A 15475-nucleotide genomic window follows, 5' to 3' on the forward strand; every position below is an offset into this window, starting at 1 on the left:
GCTGAGCGGCAGCCCTGTCCGGGGAACCGCAAACCCCCAGCACCCACCTCCCCAGCCCCTTGTTCCATGCGCCCTCGCCCATCCGAGCCACGCTGGGTTTTTTCTCCGTGTTGCGTGGATTTTGTACGTTAGGAACTGGGCGTTCTGGTACCTGCGGAGCCGCGGTCCCGCATCCCCGCTCTGGGTGTTTGTACATTCCTAAAGAAGGCGCTCTCACCAAAATGGATTGTCTTGGACTGGATTATAGTCTCTTTATCCCAGCTTAACGTATAGGAAATCCCAGAAACAGCCCTGAAGGAGTTTGTTCGTGAGAGCTTATCCGTGCTTAAAGGTTGTATTCATTTAGCTACTTCTGTGTCCACTTTTAGTTAAGATCAGTGCAGCTTTATGGACAGTGGAGATCTTGTGGGGAGGAAGACTGTGTGGTTATTTGTTTTCCCATTAACTCATCTGGTTGGGAATTGCAGCCCTTTAATTAAACCAGAGCAGCATGGACTGGCCCCAAGGTGCTATTTTTAAGACTATTGCATTCACATCTGCTTTTGGGTAAAACTTGGCCTGTTCGAGTTTTAGCCTGCGCTATTGTCTGTCTGAAAGCAGGAAGAAGCAGAGAATCAATCACTGGGGCTCCGTCCCAGAGAGCATCGAAGGGATGCACCGTTATATTTTGCCTCCCCCTCTCCTAGCAGCAAATGTCCCTGTGTGTGCAATCAGCAGAGATAGCCAGAGCCAGCAACGCATCCTTCCTCGGGGACGAGGGGAATCGCACAGTGCAGCAGCAACAGGATTTAATTAAGCAGCATATGGAGAGCTAAGGCGAGCGCTGGACTCCGCTCAGAGCTACCGCTGAGAGCTGGAGGGCGGCGATGACAGCCTGGGCCCTCGCCTGTCGTTTAAGCTGAGCTTCCCCTCCTCCCTTTTGCATTTCGCTCTGGCAGTAAATGGTTTTGTGTGAACTCCTACAGGAGAAGCGGGCACGCAGGAATGCCGTGGGCAGCCGGTCAGTGATCTGTGCGTATCATCTGATGTTTTTGCCCGTGTGGCATTTGTTTGGGTTGAAACCAGGAAAGCTGGTGCGTCTGCATTGCCAGCAGTGTGTACAACAGCCTGACTGTCCAAAAGGACGTGGAGACTGGCAGGGAGGAGTTTATTTTTTGCATTTTTACCCCCTATGCCCCAATATGTGGGCTGGACCTTGGAGCGTTATTTTTAGTGGACGGCAGAGCGAAAAAAGGCTTGGGCTGTGTTTTAAAACTATAGCATCTGCTGCAAGTACCAGTAGAAATGCTGAGGAAGGTGGTAGGTTCCCACAAAACACTCCCTTTTACCTTCGTTAGGTGCTGGGGCAGTTACCAAGGATGTTTAAGGACCACGATGTCCATGCTGGAAGCAAACTGGGCACCCTTGGCCAGGCTGGCCCTGAGCACAGAAAGCTGCGTATCCGCACCGCTGACCCTGGGAACAAAGGATCCTCCTGAACCCAAACATGTTTGTGTTAATCCCGGCTGCTTCCTGGCGGCCAGCGAGAGGAAACGGAGCTTCTACCTCCAGCAGATGTACAGTGAGGAGATTACAGCCTGCGACTAAACACCCTCTCCATCACATCCTCCTCTCCGCCGTCCCAGCCTGGAGCATTAATGGACTGTCCCAGGCTCTCGGCCAAGTTCGGGCAGATGTAACAGGCAGCAGATACTTAATCTCTTCCATCCGTGCCTGGTTTGGAGCTGTTTGCTGATGCCAAGGGTTCTGCAAACACACCTTCCCTTGCACCAAAAGTGTGAGCTGTGTTAGCAGTACCTGCCTGCAGGGGGCTGGGGAAAGGCAGGAGAAACACAGGGAATTCAACCATCCAGAAATGACTAATTTAGCTAAAAAGCTGTAGATGAGGTTCTCAGGGGCATGGGTTAGTGCTAGGGTTGGATTAACAGTTGGACTCGACGATCTTGAGGGTCTTTTCCAAAATTATTCTATGATTCTAAAACTAAAACTCTGCTTTCCCACATCAGGTACCGCTAAGTGAGTAAACCAGGGTTTTCTAATGGACAAGGTGCTGAAGAAGTTGGGCAGGGTCTTGGTTTTGGTGGACTGACTTGCTTTTTGGCTGCTAAACTTGGGGCAGAAGCTTTCAGGACTGGAAAGGACTCATTCCCTCTTTGTGTGGGTTTAGGCGCTGCCTTATATTGTGGTAGCCAGTCTTAGTGCTAAGTACTGCTCTTAAAATGGAAATAATATAGACTGTTTGCAAAGAATCAGCCGTCCTACTGTTTAGGTTAATTAACATGGTAGTGGCAGAATGTTTCTTTATCAAACATAAAATAAAAGAAACCCCAGTGGAAATTGTAGAGGTTGGAATTGTCATCGTGTGAGATGTTCAAAACCCTCATCAGCCAAGTGGGTTGGATTTGACTAAGAGTAAACATTTTATAATGACGCTTTCTCAGGCAAGAGCTTTGATCTCAGTTATGGTGCTGGAGCAGTTGTCTTTGTCTGAACCATGAGCCTTCTCCCTGCTTTTGTGTAAAGGGGTTCAACACGGGTTCCTGTAACTACCAACAACGTACCATTGTCCTGGGTAGAACAAGGAGTTCTGCTAGTGGCATGCGTGTTGTCCACTTTTCCCCTGCTTTTGTATTGGAGAGGACGTGGCTTGGTCAGAGGCAGCACCAGGTGATGCTCAGAGTTAGGAAGCCATGGGGACATCTGGGAACGGGTTGCCCAGAGAGGTGGTAGATGAACCATCCCTGGAGACATCCCAGGCCAGGCTGGACGGGGCTCTGAGCAACCTGAGCTGGTGAAGATGTCCCTGCTCATGGCAGGGGGGGCACTGGGGGAGCTGGGAAGGTCCTTCAACCCAACTATTCTATGATTCTGTGATCTTCACGGTGTGCGTTGGAACAGGCGGAGCTGCTGGTGGGTTTGCAGCTCCCCATGGCAAACACGTCTTGGCTTCTTCCCTTTCTCCTCGCCTGCACAGAAATCCCTTTTCCCACATGTAGGAAACAACTGTTTGGCAAAAATCAACAACCTCAGCTCAAGGGAGAGTATTGTTTTTAAATAGCTGTAGTGCACAAAGTGAGGATGGTGGCAGTAACAAAAGGCAAAGGGAACGGCTTGGTACAAAATATAAGCAGCACCATCTGCTTCAGAAGGGCAGCATTTCTAATTCGGCAGCAAAGGAGGCTCCTGGAGTTAAGTAATTTGGAATAGTAGGCTCCTGGCTGGAGAGTGTGCCAACCCTTCTGGCAAAGAGCTGATAAATCTTTGTTGCTGGCGTGTGAAAGTGGTTCTGTGTGGCAGAGCTCCAGAGGCTGTTTTTAACCCTTGGTGTACGTAAAAGAAAAAAATTAAGGGAAAAAGAAACAACACAACAGCACTTTTGATCTTGGAATGGCATGTGGCCAAGTCTTGAGGGGAAAAAAGGGAGATGGATCCTCACCGAGGTACATGAGCAGCTCGAAGTGTGATCCTCCCGTGCTGACAGCAGCCGGACCCAGCCTGCCAACAAATGCACACAAAATGCGGCCTGTCTTAACAGCTTTAGCAGGAGAACAGTGTATGATGAATGAATTCATGGGGATCAATAGAACCGAGGCACTTACTGCCCCCTAAAACTAGTGCCTGCCTGCCAAAGGGTGCATTTGTAAGGTGAGCGATCGCAAAATCCTCTGATGAGCTTTGGGACATGGTCACACACTTGGCTTTCCTCTTACTACAGCGCTTTACCTGCTGTCCGGCTCACCAGCCAGGATGAGGAGCCTCTAATTCTCCAGATGAAAGCACGCTGTTACGCATCTCCCAGCAAGCACCAATACAAACAAGTTAACATCTTGCACCCTCTCCTGGGGTGGCTTCCTTGGAAGCTTTGCTCTTCATCCTGTTTGTCTGATTCGTGATCAAAAGCATCTTGCTGCCTACGTGTGTCTTTAAGCAGTTACTTCTATTGTGTCTGATAGAAAAGTCCGATTTCTTCATGAAAGTAAAATGAAGGTAATGCAATTGAAAAAATATCTGTCCCTGCAGTTGTCGTCTTTCTTTGATAGTGCCACCAGAGCTGGGCAAAGCTCTTTTGGGACCTTTTTTGGTGTGGAGGGGAAGAGGATTCTTCACAGCCATGTGGGTTTTTCTGCCAGGGGGAAGTTGGATTTAAAAGCCTGAGCCCCAGCCATCCTGAAGATGAAACAGTTGGACCGTGAAACCTGTGCTTTTTCCAAGTTTGATTTGGATGTTTTTTGATCTTCCTCAAATTAAAGGAAAAATCTCTTGTTTGACCCAAAACAAAATTATGTTTTCTTTGGCTAGCCAGCCAAAAAATGCAGCTCCATCCCCACTGTGAGTCCAAGTTCCCTTGCCAGTCGCACCACGCAGCTTTCCCAGTCCCAGATTAGAGCCTATTTGCTGAAGAGTTTACAAGACCAGGAGAGTTCAACTTGCTCTAAGCTTAGTTCAGCTATTCTGTTTAAATTCATGAATATTTGTTCATATTCTGCCTCTGGTTTATGGACATTTGTCCACATCCTGCCTTTTTAATCTGTTTACTTGCATAAACTACTCTTACTTTATTTTGTGAGGTTTTACAAAGCATAATATGGATTTGCTGTACGCACGGTGAAGCAGAGGTTTTGATGCAGCTGCGAGGTTTCCAGCGCCTGTTACCCAGAAACCTTTTGTATGAAGGTGTGAGGGATATTGGTCAGAACACAGATGAACTTGGAAGTCCTTTAGCACCATGTTTTCACCTTGATAGTTTCTTTGGGGTAGTAACCAGAGAACTGGTGTCTGTTCCATGAGTTTTAGGTGAACTAGCATTTACAGATTCATTTTGTATCTGTTTTTTTTGGAAAAACCCTTGGCTCCCATTGTTTGAGGGTCTTATTCTCGTCTCCAGCGGAGGACAGACCTGCTGACCTCCACGCTGTACTGCCAGCCCCATCCTAAGAACCTGCAGCGTGGTGGGGGAAGAGATGGGGAAGTTTTCCAATTCCTGATGCTGTTAGTGGCGTGCTGGGTCCTCTTTCTCTTTAACGCTCGTTATCTCCTTCTCAGGAGACATGTCGGAAGTGCCAGGGGCTGTGGAAGGAGCACATGAACCTCACCTGTGAGGAGCTGGCTGAGAAGGACGACATCAAATACAGGACATCCATGTAAGTAAACTCCACAACCAAGCAAAAATGGGGAGGTGGAGGAACTCGTGACAGCAGCACACAGAGCAGTATGCTGACATGGAGGGCATGAGAAACCTTCTGTTCTTCTGAAGGCCCTGAAGTTCTGCTGGGTGTCACTACCTTCCGGCAGGGAGGTCATAGGGATGTCAAAGCTGAGGGGTCAGAAGACTCCCAGGATGGGATTTCTATCTGTGAAAGATACTTGGCAGCAGATCCAGCTGGAAATTGGAGAACGTGGGAGAATTGTCACCAGCCCAGCCTGTTCCTCTGGCTGCCCCAGTGTCTCGCAGGCTGGCACCTGGTCCTTCCCAGAGGTGAGAAACCCCCATCGGTGCTTTGGGGGAACAAGGGAGGTGTCACATAGAGCCCGAGTAGTGGATTGAGTCACATTATGTTGTTTATTACCCTTGGAAAATCTAGACTGGTGACAGCGCATTTTGCTCAGCTGCTCCTTTCTGGCTTCACGGAAGGGGGTGTGTGTTCTTACAGAAGCTTGTCTCTGTTTCTAACCAGTTTGTAGGAATTGTTACAGAATGGAGGCACATTTTGAAATACGCAGGTGTAAATACTGAGATTTTTTCCCTAAAGTGTTTTAAAGTTTGATCTCTCTTATTGCTACAGTAAACTACAAAATCCTCTTCCTTTGGGAAATGAAGGTTCAGCCATGGAGCCACATGTCCGGTGCAGTGAAATGGGGCTTGCCCATGTTGCCCAACCCATTCCCCTTAGATTTAGAGCCCATCTGGCACAAGCAGAGGCTGGAAAGCTGCGCCGCTGGGAGGCTTGAAGGCCGCTGCTTGCTCATCCCACAGACCCTAGTTTGAAACACAGTCTTTACAATTTGATGTGACTCTTTCTCTGCCACTCCTTTTGCTGTAAGAAAGACGGGTGAGAGGGAGGAGGAATGAGTTGTCATGTCCCTAATAAGGAAAAAAAAACCCAACAGTTTCCAAACATTTAGCAGGAACGTTGCTGTGAATAGATGAGTCTCACTGCCCGATACAATAAAAACTTCCTTTTGAAGGCCTTGCGTAAGGAAAGGGAAGCACAGCTGGAGTTCAGGGCAAACTTCCTGCCTTGCTCAAAGTTTCCAAAAAAAACCTCTGCATCGGCAGCATCCTGTTGAGTAGTGGAGGGAAGAGCAGCTGCAGCTCGGAGGACAATCAGTCTCGAGTTGTTTGGGGTTGTTTTTTCATCTCTATTATTAGAATAGCTCCAAGTGCCTGGGTGCAGGTTGTACCAGGTGTGACTGCAAGAGTTGGGGTGGCTGCACGGCAGCTGAAATTCCCACCTCCCTCCCAACCTCCCCTGCTTTGTGGGGCTGTGCTGTAGCTTGGTTCGCTGCTATGATCCTCCTCAAAAATACCTCCCTGTCCTCTCCCAAACATATGTTGACTTTGCAAGTCCGCTGAAGTAGCTGGGTGGAGATGCCTGGAAGAGCATTCCCTGCTGTCAGGTCAGCCCAACCAGAGAACTGTGCTTCCCTCCATGAAAACACAGTCTCTTTACTCTTCTGTCATCAAATTTCACTTATAGGTTGTGAATTAAATTGTAACGTGATCTCCAGTGGTCACAAAATTGGCCCTTAGGATGACAACTTATATTCTTAAGTCTTTTAATTAAATGACTGAGGCTTTATTCCATTTCTGTGCCAAAATAGTATCGCTGTGAGCTGAGCGCCTGTCGCTGCCAGGGTGTCTCTTGGGGACAGGGACTGTGCTTTGTCCTGGGCTCCCGTTTGTGCTGCATTAGAGTAAAACCCATCTCTTGAACCTAAAGCAGTAACCTCTGGAAAAATGTATGCAGGGAATCTCAAGAGAAGGGGGAAAGCCCAGTCTCTGTGGGGAAAGATATGATTATTTTTCAGTTACTGATTTAAATTTAACAAAAAACCTCAAATCTGGAACGTAGCAGCTCGAGTTGGAAAAAAATAACGTATGGTCGTGGCAAGTTTGTAGCTGGAGCAAAAGGCAAACGTAAAACTAGCTAGCAAATGACAGCCAAGAGTTTGCTCTTCCTGAACTTTATCTCCCAGGCCGTATTTCTTCACAACCAAGTCAAGCATCCACGTGCCCTTTGGCCCTTCGACTTTATGGCTTAAATTCCTCCCAAGCCAGAGCCTGGCGCTGCAGCATTTTGGCTCGCATGGAAACTGGGATCGAGTCTGCAGCGTGCAGCCAGTGATTGACTTTCTTTCACTTAATTTGTTCTTGAGTTGTCATGGGTTGGCTCCAAGTGGAGCTGAGCCCAGACCTCCTTGGAACAGTGGTGGATCGTGGGGATGGCGGAGGAGGAAAGAGGAGGGGGAGAGAGGCGCTGGGGAAAGGTGGGGGTTAAAGCATCACTGGGATAGCTTAACAGTAATTTTATCGCAGGCTGGTGACTGCTAACATCCCTTCTCTAATTCTTCTTGCTCCCCTTGCGTTGCAGAGAAGAGAAAATGACAGCCGCCCGGATTAGAAAATGCCACAAGTGTGGGACTGGCCTCATTAAATCGGAGGGGTGCAACCGCATGTCGTGTCGTTGCGGTGCTCAGATGTGCTACCTCTGCCGCGCTGCCATTAACGGGTACGACCACTTCTGCCAACACCCCCGCTCGCCCGGGGCTCCCTGCCAGGACTGTGCAAAGTGCTCGCTCTGGACAGACCCCACAGTAAGTAACGAAGGACTTTTGTGAATGATTTGCACCCTGATTTCAATTACTGTCCCATGCCAGCATGTTGAAATACCAGAGGAAAACGGCTGTTTTTAGACAGCACAACTTTTTCCCTTTCCCAAGGCAGCTAAAAAACCACACTGGAAGCCAACATCAGCACAGAGTCACATCTGACCGCAACTTGGAAGGAACGGGTGTTGCTTTAGGGGAAAAAGAGCTCCTGTTAGACGAGGGCTTTGGCTGGAAGTGCTCTGAGCGTTGTTCTGGGGAGCGGGGCTGTGGAAGGAGCTGGTGGGGAGCGTGTGCTGGCACCAGGCGCGGTTGCCAGCACTGGGATTACTGGGACTCGTTCCTAGTTTTGCAGCTGAGCTGCAGTTTGGTACGGCTTTGTGTCTGGAGGAAAGGGGGGTCACATCTTTTTGGTTCCTGGTTTATCTGCTCACCCCACGAGTCCCTTTGCAGAGATGGAGAAAACTGCCTGGAAACCGAATGGCCCGAAGTTACGGTTGGGTCCGTTCTCACAGCTGTTGTCAACAGCTGCAAAGGGAGAACTGAAGCCTGGACTGAGCTGCAAGGGAAGCTGTAGTAACTTAATACAGCTCGTAGCTGTGACAAGCATGGGAAAACTTAGCGCAGCGTCTCTGTAAATAGAGGTGTCCACTGTCAGAAATCCAGGAGTGTAGGTAGGAGGAGGAGTTGAATTCCCTGGTCTCAGCCATCAGTGGAGCAATGTGAATGTGGATTTGCCTTCCCAGAGCTTGTCTCAGCTTTGTTTGTCCCGACGCTTCTTTGTCTCGGGCTGCTGCAGTTTGCCAGAGGCTGCTGCCAGCCGCTCTCTGCAGGGATGCGCACAGTCCTGCGCTTGCACAGACCGAGGAAAAGCCGCTCTAAATCTCTCCCTCCTACCTGCATGCCCATGGGGATCTCCCACAGGGTCCCAGCCAGGGTAAACTTCATCCTCTGCTTCCCTGCCTTAATTCTCTGCCTTACGCTTTCAACGTGTGGTGTTAAACTAAACACAGACAGCTTCCAGGCGCCCCGTAGCCTTTCCGACACCTGGTTATGTGCTCCAGGGATTCCTGTCCCACTCCTCCCCGTTTTCCACCGGGATGCGATTCGGGGTGCGCTGGCGTCCTTTGTCCCCGTCAGGCTGCTGATTGTGCTGGTCGATGGCATTTGTTCAGAGCCAGAGAAAACATGAGGCCTCTCAAAAAAAGCTCGTGCTGTACTTTAAAATAAATAAATAAATAAGCAGCACAAAGAGGCCACTGTCACCGGGCCCTTTCCAGCTCTCTAATTAACCAATGTTGTGGCAAAGAAAAATTTCCCACCGTCAGCAGAGAGCTGGCACTGCCTGCTCTTTTTTTCTCTTTATTTTTTGGATGACGGAGCGCTGGTGGGCTGGGGAGGTGAAGCTGGGTGACTGTCCTTGCTGCGGTGCAAAGAATAACCTGAAACTCAACTGCTGGCTTCTAAGGGTGAAATGATGGATACGTGTGTGGATTGTCCCCCGTGGTAAAGGGCTTAGTGACACTAACCCTGTCCCATCCGGGTGATCTGTGCGCCCGTATGGGACACGTAAACAGGAGTTAATGTAGGTGTGAAGAGGGGCAGCAGAATCTTGACGTGAGGATGTGAAAAAGCAAAAGGCCACTTTGTCAGTAGTGTCTTGTCCTTTATTAGGGACAATGTCCGTCCAAGGGATTACCCCGTCCCATCTCTGCCAGCAGCTGCATTGGCATCTTCTTGTGCCTTTCTTCATTTCTGTTTTCTCTTTTGGCTCCATTTTTTCTATTCTGTTGAAGCCAGTAGACAGCTGATGCTGTACACATAGGGAGAGAATATCTGTTGTGGGTTTGCCGGTGTTTGCAGCCATGTTCTCTGTGTGTGCAAGCACAGAGAAGACAAGACCGAGTAGTCCCATCGCCTGTAGCATTATTAACCCATTACTTAGGACCTGCAGCTCCTCTCCCTGGATTAGGCTCTGCTGCAAAATGGGGAGGGCACATGTGTGACATCAAAGCCTGGCTTCCAGGGGGTGACAGGCTGCTTTTGTTCTGATTTCTGATCTGTTCATGTACACCCTTAACTTAGAACCATCTTCACAGCAGAGCGGTACCTTGGGTTTGTCCATTTGTGTTTCAGCTTTCTGTCCAACCTGGATAATTTTACACCTATTGAAGGGTCTGGTTCAGTTCCCTGTTATTTACAGAAAAATTCAGCTTTCTTTAAAATATGGAACATTTGTTCTTTTTCAAATGTTTAACGTTTTCTGAGTATGAAATGGTTCTTGAGAAAGTACAACTAAACCTGTTCGTTAGCTTGGGTTAAAAACAAATTAAAGACAGTCCTCCAGGAACTGCTGCATCTGTTAGTCTTTGTCTCAAATGATCTTGAAGAGGGTAAAGCAGACGCTTCAAAAATTCCCACAATGAAAGGTCAGTTAAAATCTTGTCCCTATGCTGTAATCAGGCTCGAGCCTAATTTAAAAGCACTCGTGCAGTGTTTGCTGGCTCAGAGGCGCTGCAGCCGGGCTGCAGTCAGCAGCTCCCCGCGTTTCAGCAGACATCGCTTCATCGCCGCGTTTCTTCTCGAGCCGATCGCTGCCCGAAGGCTCCGAACACGGGCCAGGAGCTCTTGTCCATAAGCTGCTTGGCCAAAACTCCTCGTGCGCCTGTCGTGCAGCCCATGCCAGCCCTGGCTGGGCTCGCTGGGGTCTCGCCGGCTGCAGGAGGGGCTGATGCAATATTGCCAGAGACAAAGCTCAGGACGGAGCAGTGGGAGTTGAATCTGCAAACAACAGGCTCTGCGGCTCGGCGGGGCTGCGTTTTCCCTGATTTTCTACATATCTGTAGCAAACCTGAGGCTGGTGTGTGTGTTTTGTACAAATCCCGTGATGCAATCTAATTCGTTTGGACTGTTTTGCTAAACCAGCTTCTGCTCTCATATGTATTATTTTTAATTTAATACTCATCTTTGGACTATCAATGATATTACATAGCGGCTTTTTTTTGGCTTTAGAGTTTAAGATGTTTTCAGTAAACTCTTAAAACGCTCCCAAATGCCCATTGTTAAAGTTCAAAGCAGAAGACTAATCATTAGAAGGTGTCAGCAATCATCCCTCCTTCTAGCGTTATGAACAGAAGATGTTGAGCGAAGACTGTGTAAAACTTCAAATGCATTGAGGAAACGCATGAAGCGCACAGCACTGCCTTTAGGATTTGGAGGGAGGGAAGCACCATTAAATTTAGGGTGTTGTTTTATTTTTTTTTAATGCGCTATAAAGTGCCTTAATCATAAGCATACGGTTAATCCGCGGTATTCATGGAAAGCCATCAATATGGAATGCCTGTTGCTAAAGTAACTCCGCGTTTCTCAAACACCAGCGTGTTCTTTGTCCCTATCCTGGCCCCCCTTTTTTCCTGCAGCCCTGCGGATGCCCCGTTCCAGTTAGACCAGTTAGAACACAGCCCGCTTTTATCCCCTGCTTCCTGCTGCATGGAGGAACACGGCCGAGACAGCCGGAGCCTGTTCTTGCTCAGCCTCTCCGCAGCTGATCTGGGAATGATTTGAAACAAAACCCCTTAGTCCTCTGGAAGCCTCCGTCGTGAAAAAAAACCAATCATTTCAAGTTTATTGGTAACGGCTGCGAACGCACATACGTGGAAAAAGAAAGCAGTAAAAAGGCAGGAAGGGGGAGGCAGCGGTGGCGAAGCCACTTTCTAAAAGACCAAAAATAGTTACCAGGTCTCTTGTTTTCCCTCTTTCAGCCGTGACACTTAATAATTAAAGATAACGAGAAGCGCCGTAGATAAAAACAGAGCTTTCAAAAGCTTTTGTCGGTGGCACTTTTGTTCTGGGCAGAGGAGGTTTTATTTGAGGGGAGGTTGTCTGTGTGTGACTGGCGGAGCTTTTATCTCCTTTTCCTGCTGTATTTTTCTTCTTCCCAATGGGTTGTTTGTTCCTCCGGCGGCTCTTTCTGTGTGTGTGCAGGGCCCTGCGTGGACGTGGAGTCTCTGTACCAGCATTGTTGAAACCTCCCTGCCATGAAAAGGTGCCCGGCTTAGTCCCCCCAGCCCAGCTTTGAGTTAATCCAGCCCCGGACCAAGCCAGCTTTTCTGCTGCCATCGGCTCTGCGTTCACCACATTCCCTGTGTTCAATGGGAGAAAGGGGCTGAAAAGAAAAGCCTCCGCCATCCCGAAATCCTTTCGCAGGTGTGGGATCGCGGGGACAGGCTCTCAGACCAGCCAGGGACAGGCACGATTTTTGGCAAAGGGACTGGGGATGGTCCCTGCAAAGACCATCCTGCCGTTGGGTTTGGGGCAAAGCCGGGTCCTGTTTTGCCACATAAACACAGCTGCTGTTAATAACAGCCTTTGCTTTCTGCAGCACTTGCAGATAAGAAGGGTGAATGACATCTCGTAGATCCTTTGCGTTTTTCTCTCGGCCACCTCCCTTCTCCTGTGATGCGATGGAGCATGGGGAAGGGCCACATTACAGCATTGCTCTGCATTTGCTCTCTCAGGAGGAGAAAAATTACCTCGTTGCTCAAAAATCATGTGGGCAGGCCAGTGCTGGGACCCCCCCAGGGTCCGAGGGGTCGCTTTTCTTCTTTTTTCTTCTTTTTTTTTTTCCTCTTCTTTCTTTTTCTTGCCATAGGCAAGGCAGCTGACAGGAAGATGACTGTTAACTTGACAAGATAAATCCCTTCAATCCACGCAGCCTGTGAGCAGGCTATTAAAATTATAATCTAATCCTTTATTAAGGGACTTGAACCCGCTCAGGGAAACGGACACAAGAGGCTTTTGAAATTGTGCTGCAGCCTCCACCCCACGTGACGTGAGATGGTTTCTTACCACAACAGTCGGCCGTAAGCGTGGTAATGAAAACTTCATTTTTGGTGCGGATTCTTTACCCCTGGATGAGTCTGTCATCTCCAGTTACTGTGGAATCAAAAACCAGCCTTTGCCTCTCAGAATGAGAGGTGTTTGCAAAAATCGCTGTTGTACATGGCGAATATTTGCAGCGCTGAGACGTCTTCTCTTAATTCTGGCCTGTGCAGGATGTAATTGGCAGAACTTGTGGCATCAGCTTTCCTTCGCGAATGTCCTAAAATTAACTTGCTGTGCACATATGTTTTTTTGTTCCGTCTGCAATGTGGATCTTTGCTAAATACTGCAGGTATTGAACTGTGCTGCGTATTCATCACTTGCCAAATTTAATGTCAGCTCCTGAAGCAGGAAGGTGCATATTGTGCTGGGTGTTTCTGTTCTTTCTATATTAATGGACAACAGTTTTTCAGAAACACCGATGCAAAGAAAAAGAATCGAAGCCAAGGCTTGGTATGTGGGATTAGTTATAAATACTTCTTAACCTTCCAATGTGAGAATATACTTTTATCAGCAGGGAAACAATGAAGCTGATAACTTCTGGTCTTGGAGATGCAGTTTGTTATCCCTCTGCTCTGATTTGCAGTTGTAGAACTCGTCGGGACCTCGAAATGCTGATCCGGGTCTGTTCTTGGCAGTTGTTTTCGCACCCAGGGTGCGCTGCAGGTCTTGAAGACCGCAAGGGGATGGGGTTGAGTAGAGATCTCCGTATTTGAGGTGATGTGGTCGCTGTTGTCCTTGCGATCCGGGCGTCGATTTGGAGACGTGGCAGATGGGATTTGCTGTTCCTGGTGTTGTGCAGGATCGAGGGCAGCATCTCCCTGGCTGCGCCTGCCCGGGGCAGATGGCCTCGTCCATCCATCATTAGCCCAGGGTCAGCTGCAGTTTAAACCGGGGGGGTTGAGCAGCCCTCGCTGCGGGGAGGATCCTGCAAAGCCGTGTTGTCCATGTGGCCGATTCCCTGCACTTTTGCAGGACCGAGCAAAAGCAACAATGGGTTTGCAGGAGCTGCAGCATCACTTGTAGTGGCGGGATGGTGGAAAGCTCAGCTTCAGAGGGTTAATCACAGACCTAGCTTAAATAAAAGCTTTATTTTTGAAGTTAGAACAGACCTCTGCAAGTTTCTAGGATTTAAGTTGAAATTTATGCCTTTGTGTGAGTGAAGGAGATCTGGTGATCTTGTTCAGTGGAGCTTAAAATAATTTCTTGTTGTGTAACTAAAATAAAACCTTTGGGTGCATCTTTTCCAGGAAGGGGCAATAAAATGGGAGAGGGTGGCTATCTCCATTTACAACAGCATTGCCAAAAACATGCCGAGAAGAAAAAAATGGAAGCCTTGAAGGTTTGGGGCCACCCTTTGAGAGCTCAGCCTGGGCAGCAAAGGAGCAGAGGATGTTTGGGTGCCGTTGTGGAGCGTGACCAGATTGTTCTCCAGCCGGGAACATCGCAATCTGATACTTGGGGGGTAATCTGAAGTTCTGTACAGGCTCAGAAGAGCCATTCTTCAGGAGTTTTTATGATGATAGGCTGTAATTAACAGTCCGTGGAAGCTGCCCACTCTAAGAGTGTTCAGGAGGAAATGTATGGGTTTTGACTACTGAAATTAGGATAAATAAAATGAAGCGGAGTCTTGTGCATCTTGGGGCTTGGGGTTCCCTTCCTGCCCCACTGCTTGCACTTGCAGATGAACTGCTGAAGCAAACCAAATGCTCCTTCTGTGCAGGTAGACCCCGAGCGGCTGGTGCCAGGTGCTTTGTGTCACCCAGCAGCTCCTGTTCTTGGCCTTTTTCCCTCATAACTAACACCCAGAGTACAAACACTGTCCAGGAGGCTTAGCTCTTCTCCGTTTGTTTGCTGGAAGTGTCAGGTAGCGTTTCATCCCAACGGGCAGGAAGCAGCAGCAGATGCAGCTCTGCAGAGACCGGAGGACCTCTTGCCATCCCTGCACATATGGCCAGCAGGAACATCTGCCGCCTGGACTGAAAGGGAGTTAGTTGTCTCTTGAGTTGTTTGGTGTGATCTTTATTACCCCAGTAGCTGTTGCGCACTGTGGTGTGGTGAAGAAACTCATTTTTCACAGCTGCTCTTGGGAGTGGACAGTCGATGCTGATGTATGGATCGAGGTGATTCTTCGGTTTCGTGGCAGATTCTATGGTTTTGTGGCCTTGTGTAAAGCCTGAGAGCTCCCTGGACCTTACAGACTGTTGGTGCCCACAACCATCTCTCCAGACGAGCCTCTCCTGGCTCAGGACCTGCATAGTCTTCCTCAAGGACTTTGTCCATCATGCTCCCTTGCTCTAATAAAAGCTGGAGTCAACACCAGATACCTGCAGCTTCACTGCGTTGTTTGGTCTCACTGCTGCTACTTGGGTTGAGAAAACAGAGGATGATGAGAGGCAGAAGGATGCTTTCCATTTCGGGCTTGTTCTTGTTGAGCAGCAGGTCTGAATATTCTTGCTATAACCTCTAGATAGACATTAAAGAAACGTATCGCAATTTATGCCCTCCTCAGAGTTACAGATAGGATCTAAATGGCCTCGTCACGGCACCGTTTAACTACTAGAGCCAGGATTTAAGTCATGTTAATGCCAGCTGTTGGGCCAAAAACTCCAGAAGTGCTAGCATAATGTAAATATTTAATGGACTATTGCCATTTAAAAGATTAACAGCTCTCCAGCAACTCTTGAGCTGGGTTGCAGCTCTCTGGTTTCCATCAAGACAATGAATTTTAGTGCTGATCTCCCTGGAAAGCTGATCTAAGCCTCTT

General features: G+C 48.6%; 1 protein-coding gene across 8 annotated transcripts in view; it reads left to right on the forward strand.

The window, feature by feature from the left end:
• RNF216 (ring finger protein 216) overlaps window positions 1-15475 on the forward strand; it is an 80087-nt gene that overhangs the window by 58350 nt on the left and 6262 nt on the right. For all 8 annotated transcript variants that reach the window (XM_065031399.1, XM_065031402.1, XM_065031394.1 and 5 more), the window contains 2 exons: window positions 5044-5141; window positions 7593-7815. In XM_065031399.1, coding sequence (XP_064887471.1) covers window positions 5044-5141; window positions 7593-7815 — 321 coding nt within the window. The remainder of the gene's footprint in view (window positions 1-5043; window positions 5142-7592; window positions 7816-15475) is intronic.

Source organism: Columba livia, chromosome 15 (genome assembly GCF_036013475.1).
Source record: "Columba livia isolate bColLiv1 breed racing homer chromosome 15, bColLiv1.pat.W.v2, whole genome shotgun sequence".
NCBI lineage: Eukaryota > Metazoa > Chordata > Aves > Columbiformes > Columbidae > Columba > Columba livia.